This window comes from Callithrix jacchus, chromosome 5 (assembly GCF_049354715.1).
Source record: "Callithrix jacchus isolate 240 chromosome 5, calJac240_pri, whole genome shotgun sequence".
NCBI lineage: Eukaryota > Metazoa > Chordata > Mammalia > Primates > Cebidae > Callithrix > Callithrix jacchus.
This window is the reverse complement of record NC_133506.1, coordinates 3,685,981-3,705,547: the sequence shown is the minus strand read 5'-3', so window position 1 is coordinate 3,705,547 and position 19,567 is coordinate 3,685,981. Positions and strand designations below refer to the sequence as shown.

At 47.1% G+C, this 19,567-nt stretch overlaps 1 protein-coding gene across 1 annotated transcript in view; it reads right to left on the bottom strand.

Moving 5' to 3' along the window:
• Positions 1 to 19,567, bottom strand: part of LOC100409113 (fer-1-like protein 4) — a 44,849-nt gene that overhangs the window by 9,348 nt on the left and 15,934 nt on the right. The window contains 14 exon segments of the mRNA XM_035302781.3: positions 7,051 to 7,169; positions 7,267 to 7,402; positions 7,479 to 7,579; positions 7,669 to 7,711; positions 8,867 to 8,998; positions 9,086 to 9,144; positions 9,275 to 9,509; positions 12,868 to 13,029; positions 13,124 to 13,240; positions 13,668 to 13,841; positions 13,937 to 14,071; positions 14,492 to 14,616; positions 14,744 to 14,897; positions 15,895 to 16,047. Of these exon segments, the coding sequence (XP_035158672.3) occupies positions 7,051 to 7,169; positions 7,267 to 7,402; positions 7,479 to 7,579; positions 7,669 to 7,711; positions 8,867 to 8,998; positions 9,086 to 9,144; positions 9,275 to 9,509; positions 12,868 to 13,029; positions 13,124 to 13,240; positions 13,668 to 13,841; positions 13,937 to 14,071; positions 14,492 to 14,616; positions 14,744 to 14,897; positions 15,895 to 16,047 (1,845 nt within the window).

Here is a 19,567-nt window from a genome sequence, read left to right as displayed (position 1 = left end):
CCAAGAGACACGAAGGTCTAAAAAGCACAGGAAGACTGTTCGGTGTCATTAGCCACTAGGAAACAAAACCACAATGAGATACTACTTCGCACCCACTAAAATGACCTTATTATTTTTTATTTATTTATTATTATTTTTTTTTTGAGATGGAGTCTTGCTCTTCTGTTGCCCAGGCTGGAGTGCAGTGGCACAATCTTGGCTCACTACAACCTCCAACACCCAGATTCAAGCGATTCTCCTGCCTCAGCCTCCCGAGTAGTTGGGATTACAGGTGCTTGCCACCACACCCAACTAATTTTTATATTTTTAGTAGACAAGTTTTCACCATATTGGTCAGGCTGGTCTCAAATTCCTGACCTCGTGATCCACCCACCTTGGCCTCCCAAAGTGCTGGGATTACAGGCATGAGCCACCACAGTGGGCTGAGCTTAATTTTTTTGAAACGACAATAAAGGCCAGGCACAGTGGTTCATGTCTGTAATCCCAGCACTTTGGGAGGCCAAGGCAGACAGATTATGAGGTCAAGAGTTCGAGACCAGCCTGGTCAACAGGGTCAAAGCCCGTCTCTACTAAAAATACAAAAAAATAGCCATGCATGGTGGCGTGCACCTGTAATCCCAACTACTCTGGAGGCTGAGGCAGGAGAATTTCTTGAACCCAGGAGGCGGAGGTTGCAGTGAACCGAGACCACACCACAGCACTCTGGCCTGGGCAACAGAGTGAGACTCTGTCTCAAAAAACAAACAAACAAAAAAAACTGGTTGTGTGGTGAAGGGATTGGGAGGAGATCTGTGGATCTAATGAAGATACAGACTGGACTACAGACTGTATCTATTTTACAGCGGAGAACCAAGGGATAAGACAGCTGGGAGGAACTCTTCTGGAGCTAAAACAAATATCAAACACTAATCTCAGAAAGCATTCACTGGAAAGAGCCATCATTTGATTAGATTCATTTGTAGAGGATTTTATGCTCCCAGGGTACTGCTGCAAACAACTGAGCAATCAGTGGAGCTTCACAGAGTGTAGTCATAGAAAAGAATGCAGGAGGGCCCTAGAGTACCACTGCCATCCTCAGGGGACAGTGGCATGTCCAAAGCTGCATGCCAGAGTAGCAACATCAGTGACCTACCACAGGGGACGGGAAATAGACTTCACTAAAATTATCCAGCCAGTCACTAAATAAATAAGCAAATAACAAGAAGAAACCCCAGTACCCAGAGTTGCTACCATATATTACCTAAAATGCCATTTCCAACAAAAAATTCTGAGACATGCAAAGTAATAGAAAAATTATTTTTCCATCCACCCCGCAAAAAAGGAGGTAACAGAAAATGCCTGTGAGAGCAACGCAATGTTGAATTTAACAGGAAAGTATTTCAAAGTAGCCAGTGTAAATATGTACACAGAACTGAAGGAAAGCTTGATTAGGGAAGGAAGGTATGAGGATGACATCGCATCAAATAGAGAATATCAGTAAAAAGATACACATTTTTTTTTAAGATGGGGTTTCACCATGTTGGTCAGGCTGGTCTTAAACTCCCAACCTCAGATGATCCGCCCGCCTTGGCCTCCAAAGTGCTTGGATTACAGGTGTGAGTCACTACGCCCGGCCGAGACACACATTTTTCTTAAAAGAACCAAATGAAAATTTTGGAGTTGAAAAGTACAATAACTGAAATTTAAAATTCACTAGAGAGGCTCAATAGATTTGAACTAAGGAAAGAATTGGTAAACTTGAAGGTAGATCAAAAGAGTTATGCAAGCCGAAGAACAAAGAGAAAAAAGAAAAATGAAATAGAGCCTCAAACAAACGTGGACCACCATTAAGTGCACCAATATTCATATAATGGGATCATTAGGAGGAGACAGAGGGCTAAGTGGTGTGGCTCACGCCTGTAATCCCAACACTTCAGGAGGCTGAGGCAGGTGGATCATTTGAGGTCAGGGGTTCAAAACCAGCCTGGTCAACACGGTGAAACCCCCATCTCGAAAACTGGCTGGGCATGGTGGTGCGTGCCTATAGTCCCAGCTACTCAGGAGGCTGAGCTGGGAGAATTGCTTGAACCCAGAAGGCGGAGGTTGCAGTAAGCCGAGATTGTGCCATTGCACTACAGCCTGGGCAACAAGAGCAAAACTCCGTCTCAAAACAAGCAAAAAAAGAAGGCAAGAGAGAGAAAATAAGGGAAAAAATGGCTGAATATCCAGACTATCATTACTTTTTTTGTTTTTGTTTTTGTTTTTTGAGATGTCACTCTTGTTGCCCAGGCTGGAGTGCAATGGTATGATCTTGGTTCACTGCAACCTCCGCCTCCTGGGTTCAAGTGATTCTCTTGCCTCAGCCTCCCAAGTAGCTGGGATTACAGGCATGCCCCACCACGACCAGCTAATTTTTGTATTTTTAGTAGAGACGGGTTTCACCATATTGGCCAGGCTGGTCTCAAACTCCTGACCTCAGGTCATCTGCCACCCAAAGTGAGGGAAGTACAGGCATAAGCCACCGTGCCCGGCCCACCACGCGCCTTTTTTACATTAGCGGTCTCTTTAGTTTCTCATTAATCCTTCCCATGTTGCTGTTTTATATGCATTTTCCTGTATCATTTTCTTCCTACCTGAGAGTAGCTTACTGTAGATACTCTTTCACACTTTACTGTTTTCACTTTATAGTATGTCCTGAAAACTGCTCCATTTAAGTTCATAGAGATCGTCCTCATTCTGTTTTACATAGTAAACATAGCACGTCATTGTGTGGATGTACCGTAGTTTATTCAACCTCTCTCATATGTATGGGAATTCAGTAGGATTTTGTTTATTTTTATTATTATTATTTTTTAGAGATGGGGTTTTACCATGTTGGCCAGGATGGTCTCTCTCTCCTGACCTCCTGATCTGCCTGTCTCAGCCTCCCAAAGTGCTGGGATTACAGGCATGAGCCACCACGACCGGCCTAAGATTTTATTTTATTTATATATTTTTTGAGACTGGGTCTTCTTTTTTTTTTTTTTTTTTTTTTTTGAGACGGAGTTTTGCTCTTGTTACCCAGGCTGGAGTGCAATGGCGCGATCTCAGCTCACGGCAACCTCCGCCTCCTGGGTTCAGGCAATTCTCCTGCCTCAGCCTCTTGAGTAGCTGGGATTACAGGCACGCGCCACCATGACCAGCTAATTTCTTTTTGTATTTTTAGTAGAGACGGGGTTTCAACCATGTTGACCAGGATGGTCTCAATCTCTTGACCTCATGATCCACCCGCCTCGGCCTCCCAAAGTGCTGGGATTACAGGCGTGAGCCACAGTGCCTGGCGAGACTGGGTCTTAAAAAAAAGCCTGCTGCCTAGGCTGAAGTACAGTTGCATGATCTCAGCTCATAGCAGCCTCAACCTCCCATGCTCAAGTGATCCTTCCACCTCAGCTTCCTAAGTAGCTGGGACTATAGGTATGTGCCATCATGCCTGGCTAATTTTATTTTTGTAAAGACAGGGTCTCACTAGTTGCCCAGGCTGGTCTGGAACTCCTGAGCTCAAATAATCTTCCTGCCCTGGCCTCCCAAAATGCAAGGATTACACTGTGAGGCACCACATCCAGCCTAAGATTCTATTACTGTTACTTTTTGAAACAGGGCCTCACTTTGTTGCCCAGGCTGGAGTGTAACATGTCTCACTGCAGCCTCGACCTCCCAGGCTCAAGTGATCCTCCCACCTCAGCCTCCCAAGCAGCTGGGTGCCACCATGCCCGGCTAATAATTTTTTTATTTTTTGTTGAGACAGGGTTTTGCTGTATTGCCCAAGCTGGTGTTGAACTCCTGAGCTCAAGCAATCTGCCCTCCTCAGCTTCCCCAAGTGCTAGGATTACAGGTGTGGGCCACCAAGCCTAGCTGAGATTTTATTTTTAATGGTCTTTCATTGAAACATTTTTTATTTGGTTATTTCCAACTAATCGCTGAGTCATTTTTGATAACCTTTTATTCTCTGCTTCTGAAATATTTTAAACAGTTGTTTTACATTCTTTTAATTTTTTTTTTTTTTTTTGAGACAGTCTCGCTCTGTTGCCAGGCTGGAGTGCAGTGGCATGATCTCAGCTTACTGCAACCTCCATCTCCTGGGTTCAAGCAATTCTCCTGCCTCGGCCTCCCACATAGCTGGGATTACAGGCATGTGCCACCACGCCCAGCTGATCTTTGTATTTTTAGTAGAGATGAGGTTTCACCATGTTGGCATGTATGGTCTTGATCTCTTGACCTCATGATCCCAAAGTGCTGGGATTACAGACGTGAGCCACCATGCCCAGCCACATTCTTTCATATATTTTTATAAAGACGGGGGTCTCGAGGCCAGGGGCAGTGGCTCATGACTGTAACCCCAGCTACTCAGGAGGCTGAGGCAGGAGAATTGCTTGAACCTGGGAGGCGGAGGTTGCAGTGAGCCGAGATCCTGCCTTTGCATTCCAGCCTGGGCAACAAGAGGGAAACTCTGTTTCAAAAAAAAAAAAAAAAAAAAAAAAAAAATGTTGGGGGTCTCACTGTGTTGCCCAGGCTTGTCTTGAACTCCTGGGTTCAAGTAATCCTCCTGCCTTGGCTTCCCAAAGTGCTGGGATTATAGACAGGAGCCACAGCACTCAGGCTGTTTTACATTCTAATATTTGAAAATTCTAACATTCAAAGCCCTTCAATGTCTAATTCTCTTTTGTGTCTTCTGACAAATTTTCCTGGTAGATTTTCTCGAGTAGTTTATAATTTTATATTTTGAGCCCATATTTGGTTATTGAAATCTGTGGAACCTGTGAAACCAGATTTGGAAACACTTTGAGCCAATCTGCCCACTTTGAGTTTTCTGGACTAAGCAGATATATGAATTCAATCCCTGTGAAGGAAAAACTCTAATAATAAATTCTAAAGACAATGTTTCTTTTTTTCCTCTTTCTCCCAACTGGAACAGAGGATGAGACAGACCATCTGCCTCACAGGCTCCCTTCCCCAGGGCAGGGGGGATGTGGTGTCTCCTTGCCTACCTTTCACCAAGGTCTACTTGATGCAAGGGTCTTGCTTCTGGCTCCCCAGCCTGCACAGACTATAAGAACCTGAGGCCAGGCCGGGCGTGATGGCTCACACCTGTAATCCAAGCACTTTGGAGGCCAAGGCGGGTGGATCACCTGAGGTCAGGAGTTCAAGATCAGCGTGGCCAAGATGGTGAAACCCCACCTCTACTAAAAATACCAAAATTAGCCAGTTGTGGTAGCAGGCACCTATAATCCCAGCTTCTCAGAAGGCTGAAGCAGAGAGTTGCTTGAACCTGGAAGGCGAAGGTTGCAGTGAGCCAAGATCACGACACTGTGCTCCAGCCTGGGTGACAGAGCAGGACTCAGTCTCAAAACAAAAAAACAAAAAACCATGGCCGGGTGTGGTGGCTCACACCTGTAATTCCTAGCACTTTGGAAAGCTGAGGTGGGTGGATCACCTGAGGTCAGGAGTTCAAGACTAGTCTGGCCATCAAGGTGAAACCCCATCTTAAAACAAACAAACAAAAAAAAAAAAAAAAAAAAAAAAACCCGAGGCTCAGGGTCCAGGTGTGGACAAACCTTCTCACTTGGGATTCTTCACTGGGGGGCCTCTTCACGGGGGGCCTGTTGGGATTTCCCTTTTTATGAGCTTAGCATTCATTTAAAAGTCTATTTATCTGGAATTTTTGGATGTATTTTATCAGGAAGTTATTTCAGTTCATCTTATCTGCTATATTGTTAGAAGCAGAAGGTCAAGGTGACTTCCACTTCTTTCTTTCTATTTATTTTTAGAGATGGGGTTTCACCATTTTGGCCAAGCTGCTCTCGAACTCCTGACCTCAGGCAATCCACCCATCTTGGCCTCCCAAAGTGCTGGGATTACAGGAGTGAGCCACCATGCCCGGCTATTTATTTATTTTGAGATGGAGTCACACTCTGTTGCCCAGGCTGGAGTGCAGTGGTGTGATCTCAGCTCACTGCAAACTCTGCCTCCCGAGTTAAAGTGATGCTCGTGCCTCAGCTTCCTGATCAGCTGGGGTTACAGGCATGCGCCACCATGCCTGGCCAATTTTTATATTTTTAGTAGAGATGGGGCTTCACCATGTTGGCCAGGCTGGTCTTGAACTCCTGAGCTCAAGTGATCCACCTGCTCTGGCCTCCCAAAATGCTGGGATTACAGGTATGAGCCATCATGCTCGACCACCTTCTACTAATTTATACACTGCGAGTATTACATTACGATAGCACAGTGCCATAGAATGTTGCTTCAAGGCCGGGTGCAGTGGCTCATGCCTGTAATCTCAGCACTTTGGGAAACTGAGATAGGTGGATCCCCTGAGCCCAGGAGTTTGAGGCAACATAGTCTGAGCAACATAGTAAGACCTTGTCTCTACGAATAATAATTTTTTAAGAAGTAGCGGGGCGTGGTGGTGCATGCTATAGTCCCAGCTACTTGAGATGCTGAGGTGGGAGAATTGCTTGAGCCCAGGAGGTTGAGGCTGCCGTGAGCCATGATTGTGTCTCTGTACTCCAGCCTGTGCAGCAGAGCAAGATCCTGTCTCAAGTAAAAAGAGAATGTTTCTTCAAATTATGCCTTAGACAGAATTCCTACATTTAAAACAGATAAAAATACAGCATCTTCTCTGGTGACAGGGAGTGGACGGCGGAGCAACCCACTCATTCCCCCTTGCTCCCTGAGATATCCTTAAGACTTCAAGGCCCTGCTGAACTCAGCATGAAAACTGCACCAATGGACAAAGGTAACAAGCCTTCTGAAGCCTGAGATTCAGTCCTGCCCTCATCCTAGAATTGTACTCCCCATTCTATAGGACTTGAAGTAAAAACAGGGGTTAGGAAACCAACTCCAAATTTTGGTTCTGCCATGAGCATGCTTTATAACCCTAGGTGATCTCCTAACTTTGTGGCTAAGATTTCTCGTCTGAAAAATGAAGAACCTGGACTCTGTGATCCCGAGGTTCCTCCCCAAGCCTTCCCTCTGTAGGTTTTGTGTGCCTTGCCTTAGCTATAGTTGAGGTGTGCCAAGGCCGTGGAGACTCACCTTTACAACATACACTCTGACCAGGAGCTTGATGGGCCGGTTCTGTGGAACCCCCTGGGAGATCTGGGGCTCAGAGAACAACACTGCCTCTGATTCAGGATAAATGAGGAAGGAGCCCTGAGTTGTGGGGAGACAGAAAAGGCTCTAGTAAGAGAACTGTGCTCCTGAATCCCCGCCTGGGCTCCCCGGTTCCACTTTCCTTCCCCAAATGTCCCTTGAACTTGCCCACAAGGTGTCCAGATCCTTCCTCTTCTCCACCTCCACCCTGGCCCCCTTGCCCTCGGTACAGAGGAAGCACATTCAGCCAGTCTTCAACGTGATTAAACTCTTCCTCCAGGGACCTGTTGTAGATCTAAAAGGCAAGGACTTCAGTGACAGTCCGACGTCCACAACTCAAGGAGACTTTCCTCCCTCCAGTACCCAGTCACCTTCAGGGTGGCAATCGCTTTTTTTGGGGACACAGCGCCTTTAACTTCAGCCTCACCCTGGTCGTGGGCCTCCCCAACCATAGTAATGAGGTTGATCCCATCTGGAAATAGCAAAAACACCCCGGTCAGAAATATCTGGATGTGTAGGGGATGGGCAGATGGAACCAGGGCAAAAAGTCCGATCTCTTACCTGAATCTCTAGGATCATCCATTTCATCTTCATCAAAGTTGTGCTGAAATTAAAGAACAGATCCAGAGATTCTTCCCCATCCCCTTCAACTCCTGACTCTACCTCCTTTTCCAAGAAAGCTGGGAAACCTTCGTTCATTCAAGTTCCAGCTGTGTATGGTACTTGCTTTTTTTTTTTTTTTTTGAGACGGAGTTTCGCTCGATCTCGGCTCACTGTAAACCTCCACCTCCCAGGTTCAAGTGATTCTCCTGCCTCAGCCTCCCAAGTAGCTGGGATTACAGGTGCCCACCACCACACCCAGCTAATTTTTGTATTTTTAGTAGAGATGGGGTTTCTCCATGTTGGCCAGGCTGGTCTTGAACTCCTAACTTCAAGTGATCTGCCTGCTTTGGTCTCCCAAAGTGCTGGGATTACAGGCATGAGCCACCATGCCCAGGCTTGAAATGATATTTTGAATATATTACTAAAATTAATTTCACCTTTTTCCTTTTACTTTTTTAATGTGGCTATAACAAAAGTTAAAATTACATATGTGGCTCATATTATATCTCTGTTGAACAACATAGCTCTAGATAATGGAGTTAATAATACCCAGCTTCGGGCTTGGTGCAGCGGCTCACACCTGTAATCCCAGCACTTTGGGAAGCTGAGGCAGGCAGATTATAAGATCAGGAGTTTGAGACCAGCCTGACCAACATGGTGAAACCCCACCTCTACTAAAAGTACAAAAATTAGCTGGGTCTGGTGGCATGCGCCTGTAATCCCAGCAACTTAGGGAGGCAGGAGAATTGCTTGAACCTGGGAGGCAGAGGTTGCAGTGAGCTGAGATTGCGCCATTGCACTCCAGCCTGGGCAACAAGAGCAAAACTCCATCTCAAATAATAATTCCCAGCTCATAGAATTGTGAAGAAAAGATGACTGCAATGAAGAACTTTGAAAAACTGTAGAGCTCCACCTTGAATGAGATCATTCTTGTTTTTGTTTGTTTTTTGAGACAGAGTCTCACTGTTGCCGAGGCTGGAGTGCAGTGGCATGATCTCGGCTCACTGGAGCCTCTGCCTCTAGGTTGAAGCAATTCTCCCACCTGAGCCTCCTAAGTAGCTGGGACTACAGGCATGCGCTGCCATGCCCAGCTAAAAGATCATTCATTATACCATTGACACCCCAGCCCTGTCCTGGGACCCTTCTCTTCCCCCACCTGCCCCTTGAGCTCCTGCAGCGATGCATAGTACTTGGACCACCAGTCGAGCTCTTCCGGATCTGGGATGTCCTCTTCCAGCTCAGGGCCTTGATTCAAGAGGCCTCCTAGGCGGAGCTTCTTCAGAGGAGGCTGAGGAAGAACAGACTTTCTCCCTTTAGCCCAGTACCATCCTAAGTCCTGCCAGTCCCTTCTCCACCTAGCTCCTCTGCCCATCACCTTTAGGAGCTGTCTGGATAGACCCGCTTCAGCCAAGATGGGATCCAGGGACTTCTGTCCTGGGAGGGGGAACACGGCAGCATGAAGAGATTAGTCAGACTCCATACCCCATCGGAGGGCCTCTGGAGCCACATCTGCCAGGAATCAGAGGGGCCCCTGTCTGGGGCCCTGAAGGAGAAGGTTTCTCACCTTGCGGTCCCTTGGGCATCATATCACCCGTCTCCTCCATCTCTCCTTCCTCCTCAGGAGAATCCTCATGTCCCCGAAATGTGAATCACAGCATATGGGGGACAATGTGGGAACCCACAAGGACTGTGCGGCCAAAGGCCCGGCGCTCAATCACCAGGATGCTGAGTGGGGGCTGCAAGTGAGGCTGCTCTGGCAAGTCCTGGGGGTGGAAGAGAGGAATTGTGTCTTTGAAGACCTGGGGAAGAGGGAAAGGCAGTCACAGAGACAAGGAGGAAAAAAATACATCTACACCTGTATTCTAAGCCCAGCCATGCCATAGTCTCACTGTGTCACCTCTGCTAAGCCTTCTCACCCTGCTTCCCAGCTAAAAAAGGGACACAATCCTGGATTCAAAAGACTGCTTTAAGTATCAAATGACATAATAGATACCTAAGTACTGTGGAGCCTACAAAGTGCTGTCAGAGGCTGGGCATGGTGGCTCACGCCTGTTACCAGAGCACTTTGGGAGGCTGAGGCAGGCAGATTGCTTGAGCTCAGGAGTTCAAGACCAGCCTGGGCAACATGGTAAGACACCGTCTCTACCAAAAAGACAAAAAAAACCAGCCAGGCATGGTGATGCACACCTGTGGTCCCAGCTACTCAGGAGGCTGAGGTGAGAGGATCACTTAAGCCTAGGGGACAGAGGTTGCAGTGAGCCAAGACTGCACCACTGCACTTCAGCCTGAGTGACAGAGTGAGAGAGAGACCCTTTCTAAACTATATATATGTATACACACACATATAAACACACACACACACACTTTACATATATATATTGGCTGGGCATGTTGGCTCACACCTATAATCCCAGCACTTTGGAAGGCTAAGGCAGGCAGATCACTTGAGGTCAGGAGTTCAAGACCAGCCTGGCCAACATGGTGAAACCTTGTCTCTACTAAAAATACAAAAAAAAATAGCTGGGCGTGGTGATAGGTGCCTGTAATCCCAGCTACTTGGGAGGCTGAGGCAGGAGAACAGCTTGAACCTGGGAGGCAGAGGTTGCAGTCAACCGAGAGCACGCCACTCCAGCCTGGCTGACAGAGTGAGACTCTGTCTTAAAACATATATTATGGGGGACGAGGAAGGGAAAAAAAAAAAATATATATATATATAATGGTTTATTTTATCTTTATTAAAGGCCACTTTAGGGTTAAAGGCCATATATATATATAAACACACATATATATATATAAACACACATATATAAACATATATACATATATATATGCATATATATAAACATATATACATATATATGTATAAATATGCATATATATTTTTTGGTGTGTGTGTGTGTATATATATATATAAACCCAGGAATTCCATATCTATCAATGGATCCTAAGGGAAACAATTTTACTACTGTATTAATGGGTTTATTTTATGTATTTGTAGATATATACATATATACACATATATATGACAATTGTAGCACAAAAGAGAAAGGAAGGAATAGAGCTATACCACAGAAAAGTTTATTTTACTGGAACTATATTAGAATTAATCTGAAGTAGACTGTGAAATAGTAGTATGCAAATTCTAAGCCCTAGAGAAACTACTAAGTAAAAATCAACAGATTAAAATAGTACACTAATAAATATCAAAATATAGGCCAGGCATTGTGGTTCATGCCTATAATCCCAGCACTTTGGGAGGCCAAGGTGGGTGGATTGCCTGAGCTCAGGAGTTTGTGACCAGCCTGAGCAACATGGTGAAACCCTGTCTGTAGTGAAACACGCAAAAAATTAGCCAGGTGTGGCAGCACGTGCCTGTAGTCCCAGCTACTCAGGAGGCTGAGGCGGGAGAATTGCTTGAACTGGGGAGATGGAGGTTGCAGTGAGCCAAGATCATGGCACTGCACTCTAGCCTGGGCAACAGAGCGAGGCTCCGTCTCAAAAAAAAAAAAAAAAAAAAAAACATTATATAGGCCGGGCGTGGTGGCTCACGCCTGTAATCCCAGCACTTTGGGAGGCCAAGGCGGGTGGATCACGAGGTCAAGAGATCGAGACCATCCTGGTCAACAAGGTGAAAACCGTCTCTACTAAAAATACAAAAATTAGCTGGGCATGGTGATGCACGCCTGTAGTCCCAGCTACTCAGGAGGCTGAGGCAGGAGAATTGCCTGAACCCAGAAGGCGGAGGTTGCGGTGAGCCGAGATCGTGCCATTGCACTCCAGTCTGGGTAACAACAGCGAAACTCCGTCTCAAAAAAAAAAATTACATATATATATATATATATATAATAAGCATCTATTTAATACAAAAGAAAGTAGTAAAAGAGGAACAAAAAATACATAAGACATAGAAAACAAACAGCAAAATGGCAGATTAAATTCAACCAATAATAGCATCAAGTGTGATCATATTAAACACCAATTAAAAGACAGAGGTTGTCAATTGGATTAAAAAAAGAGATGCAACTCCATGCTAGGAGATACTTTTTTTTTTTTTGAGATAGAGTCTCGCTCTGTCTCCCAGGCTGGAGTGAAGTGGCACAATCTCTGCTCACTGCAACCTCTGCCTCCTGGGTTCAAGCAATTCTCCCATCTCAGCCCCCCGAGTAGCTGGGACTACAGGTACATGCAACCATGCCCAGCTTATTTTTTGTATTTTTATTAGAGATGGGTTTTTGCCGTGTTAGCCAGGATGGTCTCCATCTTCTGCAGAAAAGTTTGTATATTTTCCTGGAACTAAATAAGTATTAATCTGAAGTAGACTGTGAAATCATAGTATGCTTTTTTTTTTTTAATTTGAGACAGAGTCTTGCTCTGTCGCCCACGCCGGAGTTCAGTGGTGATCTGCCCGCCTTGGCCTCCCAAAGTGCTGGGATTATAGGAGTGAGCCACCATGCCCAGCCTGATATACTCTTTAGATTCAAAGACACATAAAGGATGAAGTAAAAGTATAGAAAAAGATATATCATGCAAACAGTAACCACAGAGAGCTGGAGTAGTTATACCACTAGAGAAAACAGACTTTAATACAAAAAATATTACTAGCGACAAAGAGATATTTTATAATGGTAAACAGGTCAATTCATCCAGAAGATACAACAATTATAAACATATATGCACCTAACAAGAGCCTCAAAATACAAAAACTAAAAAAGTTATAGAATTAAAGAGAGAAATATACAATTCAGCAGTAATAGTTGGAGACTTCAATACCCTATTCTCAGTAACGGATAGACAGAAAATCATCAAGGAGGCTTGTTCAAGAGGTGAAGCAGAGCATCAGTAATGCCTAGAGAGCACCACAAGTCCATGAGTTAATCCAGGGATCAGCAAACTACAGCCCATAGACAGAGTCTGGCCTGCTGTCAGTTTTTGTAAATATTCATTTTCATATTATCTATGGCAGTTTTCATGCCATCATGGCAAAGTTGAATAGCTGCAACAGACTGGTTGGCCCTCAAAGCATGAAATATTTACTATTTGGCCCTTTACAGAGAGTTTGCTGACCCTTGGATAATCTAAGATAACCAGGTAGAAAGTCACCATCCACTGCCCTCTTTCATTATTCTGCCCTCCTTGTCCCCTAGCCCATGGCCTCACCACGGTCAGATGCCTGACAAGCTCAGTGAAATTGGGGCTCTCACGGTAGCTGGCCAGGACCTCAGACTCCACACGTTGCCCAGCCACCTCCAGTACAACCTGGGGCTGCTCCACCTCGAACAGATGCACACGACCAAGGCCCCTAAGACCCCAGAACAGCACCTGGGGTCAGGAAGTGGGAGATTCAGGGGCCTGCACCGGCCAAACGGGCACCCAGATGTGGGGGAACAAAGGGGCTTTGGTTGCCTGGTGCTACCTCAACACGGAACTCCCTGAGCACTGGGCACACGTTGGGTGGAAGGGACAGGCGTCCAGAGAGGGGCTCGACCAGTGGTGCCAGATCCTGGGGCTCCACATCACTGGGCACAGAGGGCTGTAGGAGGGAAAAGTTCAGAGGGCAAAAAAGAATCAGGCCAAAGGAGGGAAAGCCTAGGTGTGGGGAGGGGAAATGGAGAGGTGCTGGTGAAGTATAAGCGCAGGGGAACCGGCCAAGTCTGGATTGGAGGAAGGGGGGGAGTCTAGGGAAGCAGTAGAGTACAGGAAGGGAGGGAGGTGTCTGAGGCATGCAGGATGGCCCAACAAAGTGAACCTGACACATGAATACTTGCAATGTGCCTTGGGATCAAGTGGTCCAATGAAGTGACCTCAGGACAGAGCTGCAGTCTGTATTCTCTGGGGATAAGAGACCTAGGGGCTGACCCTGGGACACACCCATATTTTATATTCCCTGGGGTTGGATGGCCTGATGGATTAATGAGTTGGGCTCACAGCCTTTGCCAGCCACGCCAGGGCATGCTGACCTCAAGTCGACCACTGTAGTCCAGTTCGATGAGTTCAAAGGCGGCAATGAGCTCTCCAGCTGCCCGGGGTCCCTTCCTCAGGGGGAAGAACTGCAGCTCTGGGCGTTGGTATGGGTCCTCCATCAGCTTTACCCTTGGGGGGGCCAGTGCCCTGCCCAGGAACACAGGGGGGCCCTAGGGGGAGCAGGGCAGTGAAGACAAAGGGGAAGGCAAGCATCAAGGGGGAAATTCCAGGCTGGGGACCCAGGGAGGGCCCAGGCCACACTCACAAACTTATTGTGGTGAAAGACATTGATGATCACTAATGGAGGCTCCTCCTGCAGGTGCTCCCTCCTCCCGTCCACGATCAACTGCTCAAATACCAAGAGTTCATCCCACAGTGGGCTCAGCGTCCGCTCCAGGACCTTGGGACCATGCAGCAGCAAGTGTCAGGAGAAGCCTCCCAACATGCAAGTCACATCATGTGAGCACCCCTGCTCTGAAGGATACTTCAAGTAACTGCTTGTCACAAGAGGAGTGAGATGTGACGAAGACGAAAGCATCTTCCCAGAAGGTGTTGCCGCTGGCCCCTCCCAGCCCTGCCTCCCTGTTGCAACTGGCCACCCTCAGAGTCTAGGCCTAAAAAACCTAGAAAACAGCCTCTCACCCCTAAGACCCCTGGCTCTATATCACCCCCTAAGGTAGAGGCATCCTGTACCCCATCCTGATACCCTGCTGTGCAAACCCAGGGTGGGAAGATAGTCTTGAGGCCTTGGGGGAAAGCTTAGACCTACCCCACCTTGCCTCCTGGATTCCTTCCACCCACATGCCATCCCAGCCCTCACCTGTGTGGTCTGGCACTGGGTAGAGATGATGACTCGAGCAAAGGGGTCTGAGAGGCCACTGTCATCTGCTGCCAACACACCTCGGGCCTGGTACAAGTGAGCCCGGAGTTGGAAGTAGCTAAAGTCTGGGGTGAGGGCAAGGAAGATGCCATGTTTGCTCAGGAGATCATTGGAGTCCCCTGACTCAGCCCCACAACTTGTGCGAAGAGTGAGGTGGGCCTTATACCTGCCTTGCCCACCCTCTGCACTCACCGTCCCGGTGCAGGCTGAAGGGCAGCCCGGCCGAGGGCTCGGGCAGCAGGTCTGGGGGCAGCTCGGAGGTACAGGCCTTGGCTTGCTTGCCTAGGCCCAGCCACAGGAAGAGCTCCAGCTTGGCACAGACCTCACCAGGGGGTGCCCCCGGTGCCTGTGTGTAAAGAAGCCATGTCAGGGCCCTGATGCCTCCTCTCATGACCCCAGCTAGACCTATAGCAATCCAGCTTCTCCAGGGCACACTGTACTGCACATCGCTACACCATGCCAAGCTCCCAGTCCACTCCCTACATGCCCAGCCTGACCCTCTTCCTGCCCTCTTATGCCATGACCCTCGCATGCTCAGTCCCTACACCTCTTGCCCTAACACTACCACTTTCTGTACCCCACACACAGACCACTAACAACACTCTGAGCTCTGCTCTCCCACCTTTATCCCCTCCACCCCAACATGTTCACATTCCCTGTCCCCAACCCCAAGGGTCACTACTTCCCCCTGCTAGGGACCCTTTACGGTATCTTTTCCAGGAACGCTTCATTTAGAAATATTTGGCCTGCTACAAAAAAATAACCAGCTACACTTTTTTTTTAAGATGGAGTCTCACTCTATTGCCCAGGCTGGAGTGCAAGGGTGTGATCTCTGCTCACTGCAACCTCTGCCGCCTGTGTTCAAGTGATTCACCTGCCTCAGCCTTCCTAGTAGCTGGGATTATAGGCATGCACCACCATTTTTTTGTATTTTTAATACAGACGGGGTTTCATCATGTTGGCCAGGCTGTTCTCTAACTCCTGACCTCAAGTGATCCACCCACCTCAGCCTCCCAAAGTGCTGGGATTACAGGCGTGAGCAACTGTGCCAGGCAGACCAGCCACACTTTTAAGGGGTGAGTCACACGTTCTCATTTTTGGTACCCTGCTTGTCAGGGTCTAGTTAGCAAAAGGGCCCATGCAGGCCCAGAGCTAGGAAGATTTGGGGTTTATCTGATTTCAAAGCTGTCCAAGGCAAAGGCACAATCCCTTTCTGGTGTTTTGGACAATTGGAAGGCGTTCAGGGGCCCCTGGTTGGGAAGCACAGGCCTCCACCCATGTCTACCCCTGCCCTATGAGCTCCACTCCACTTCTCCCGGCCCCTCACTCACAGGCCCCCTCACCGTGAGCATTAGACTCTGGATCTTCCCGCAGTCCTGGCCACGTTCCTCCTCGACCACAGAGAACAGCACATCCTGGGCAGGGATCCGGGCCCAGGCCACACGGCGCCTCCCGCTGAGCATCCAGACCAGCACATCAGGGAGGGGTGGCTGGGGCTGTGGGTGGAGAACTGGTCACAGAGGTAGATTGGAGCTGACACCTCCTGCTCTCACAGCTGGAACTGAATGGACCAAATAGCCACCCCAGCTCTGATCTCCCCAAGACAGGGTCTCACTCTGTTGCCCAGGCTGGAGTGCAGTGACACGATCATGGCTCACTACAGCCTTGACCACCCAGGCTCAAGCAAACCTCCCACCTCAACCTCTCAAGTAGCTGGGAATACCAGCTTACGCCATCAATCACGCCTGGCTAATTTTTTATTTTTTGTAGAAATGGGGTTTGGCCATGTTGTCCACGCTGGTCTCAAACTCGTGGACTTAAGTGATCCTCCTGCCTCAGCCTCCCCAAGTGGTGGGACTATAGGTTCGAGCCCCCATGACCAGCTGAGAGACTACCCACTCTGTTAGACAGTTGTGACATCTCCAAAGCAGTCTTCCTGCCTTGAGCTCTCCCTTCCTATCCACTCTGCTATGGCTGGCTGGCTTCTCCCCATCTCTGGGTGTCAGCTGCAATGTTGTCTTTGCAGAGACTTGCCTGACCACCTTATCCAAGCAGGTTCTCATCTACCCCTCAGCGTCTGTAACCTCTTATCAATTCCTATAGATCATAACTATTTTTCACATTCATTTTCAGATGTAGTGTCTGTTTCCCTAGAATATGAGCCTCAAGAGGGCAAGGAATATGGCAGGGGCTGATCCCAGGGCCTAATACAGAGTCTGGCACGCAGGAGGACTTGAAATTTCATTGAAAGGCCAGGCATGGTGGCTCACACCTACAATCTCAGCACTTTGGGAGGCCAAGGAGGGCATATCACCTGAGGTCAGGAGTTTGAGACCAGCCTGGCCACCATGGTGAAACCCCATCTCTACTAAAAATACAAAAGAGTAGGCAGGCGTGGTGACATGCGCCTGTAATCCCAGCTACTTGGGAGGCTGAGGCAGGAGAATCACTTGAATCTAGGAGGCAGAGGCTGCAGTGAGCTGAGATCACACCACTGCACTCCAGCCTGGGCGACAGAATGAGATTCCGTCTCAAAAAAAAAGAAGTATCATTGAGTAAGCAAAAACACAACAGGTAGAACTAATCTCTCCAAAGCACAAATCTGACCCTCTCCTTCCCGTTCAACACCATCATGCCAGACTTCCATTTCCACAGATATTATGAGCCAGGAATTAAGACCTACCTCTCACCAAAAGCAACTAAAATACCTTTTATTATCTCACCATGGCCTTTAATTAAATATTTAATAAAATAAATATTTATTTAATTTAAATTTTATTAAAATTTAATAAAATTAATATAAAAGACAGGTTTTTATTAAAGTTCATGATGAGATAATAAGAGTCAAGAATTATCAGACCAAATTCTAAATGACCATGGGAATCTGGGGAGGTCAGCAGAACGTTAAAGTCACTTTTGCCACAAGGGCATTTGCCAGGTTTCCATGACCTAACAGTGAGTAAAGACAAAATAGCGAACCCAGACCCCACTCAGGACAGGAGTCTACCAGTAGATTTCTCCCTCTCCCTGAAAGCTAGGATCCCAAAGAAGCATGCCTTCAGGATAAAGATAACCCGTAAATAAACCCGCCCTACTCACCCCACCCAGGGATCTACAAGGAGAATTGCCCAGCTGAGGGGAGTAGCTGGGAGTTGAAAATGTGTTCCTGAAAAGAATAACCACAAGCTGACTTTCTCACAGTGCCGGGGTGTTGCTTCACATCAAATTTTAGTATAAGGTGATCTAAGGCAGAAGCAAAGTCAAGTGGTAACAAGAGTGAAATGCTATCCCCCAAAAATAAATAAAAATAAAAATAAAAAAATGAAAAGACCAGCCATGCACGGTAGCTCACGCCTATCAGCCTAGTACTTTGGGAGGCCAAGGCGGGCAGATCACGAGGTCAGGAGTTTGAGTTATCCTGGCCAACATGGTGAAAGCCCATCTCTACTAAAAATACAAAAATCAGCCGGGTATGGTGGTGTGCACCTGTAGTCCCAGCCATTTGGGAGACTGAGGCAGGAGAACTGCTTGAACCCAGGAGGCAGAGGTTGCACATCACTGCTGAGATCACATCACTGTACTCCACCAGCCTGGCAACAGAGCAAGACTCCGTCTCAAAAAAAAGAAAGAGAGAAAGAAATGAAAACAGCCTAGGCAACGTGGCAAAACTGCAACTTTACCCAAAATACAAAAATTAGCTGGAAGTGGTGGTGTGCATCTGTGGTCCCAGCTACTTGGAAGACTGAGGTGGGAAGACTACCATGAGCCCAGGAAGTCAAGGCTGCAATGAGCCATAATCTCACCACCGCACTCCAGCAAGACCTTGACTCAAAACAAATAAAAGAAAAAAAGAAAGAAAAAGTACAAGGGTTGAATTAAAAAAATTAATAGAAACACTTACAGAGTCTTCTGATTTTCAATTAAGAAGCCTAAACAACTCAATGTGGAAAAGAAGCATATTCATTTTTTCTTTCTTCAGAGACAAAGCCTCACTGCGGTGCCCAGATGGAATGCAACCACACTATGGTGCCCAGTTTGAGCCAGGCTCAAACTCCTGGCCTCAAGTGATCCTCCTGCCTCAGCCTCCCGAGCAGTTGTGACACAGGCATGAACCACTGCACCCGGGCTTGGATGTCCATATTTTTATTTTAAAAATTGAACTTCTGGCTGGGCGTGGTGGCTCACGCCTGTAATCTTAGCACTTTGGGAGGCCTAGGTGGGGAAATCGCCGAGGTCAGGAGTTCAAGACCAGCCTGGCCAACATGGTGAAACCCTGTCTTAAAAAAAAGAAAAAAATGGGCCCGGCGTGGTGGCTCATGTCTGTAATCCAAGCACTTTGGAGGCCAAGGAGGGCGGATCACCTGAGGTCGGGAGTTCAAGACCAGCCTGACCAACATGGTGAAACCCCGTCTTTATTAAAAAAAAAAAAAGAAAAGAAAAAATTATATTAAAAAAAAATAGAACTTCTTGGCCCAGTGTAGTGGCTCATGCCTGCAATCCCAGCACTTTGGGAGGCTGAGGCTGGTGGATCACGACGTCAGGAGATAGAGACCATTCTGGCCAACATGGTAAAACCCCATCACTACCAAAGAATACAAAAAAGTTGCTGGGTGTGCTGGTAGGTGCCTGTTATCCCAGCTACTCAGGAAGTTGAGGTGGGGCAATCACTTGAATCTGGGAGGCAGAGGTTGCAGTGAGCTGAGATTATACCACTGTACTCCAGCCTGGCGACAGAGCAAGACTTTGTCTAAAAAAAAATATATATATATATATATATTATATATATGTAATATAGTACATATATATCAAACATATATATTACATACACATAGAACTTGGATCCATATGTCACACCATACACAGAAATTAATTTGAGATCAAAGACCTAAATGTAAAATCTAAAACCATAAGCTTGTAGAGAAAAGCATAAGAGAAAACCTTTGTAGCTTGGCAGTAGGCAAAGGCTTTCCACACAGGTAACAGAAGGCGAACATAAAAGAAAAACTAGATGAATCA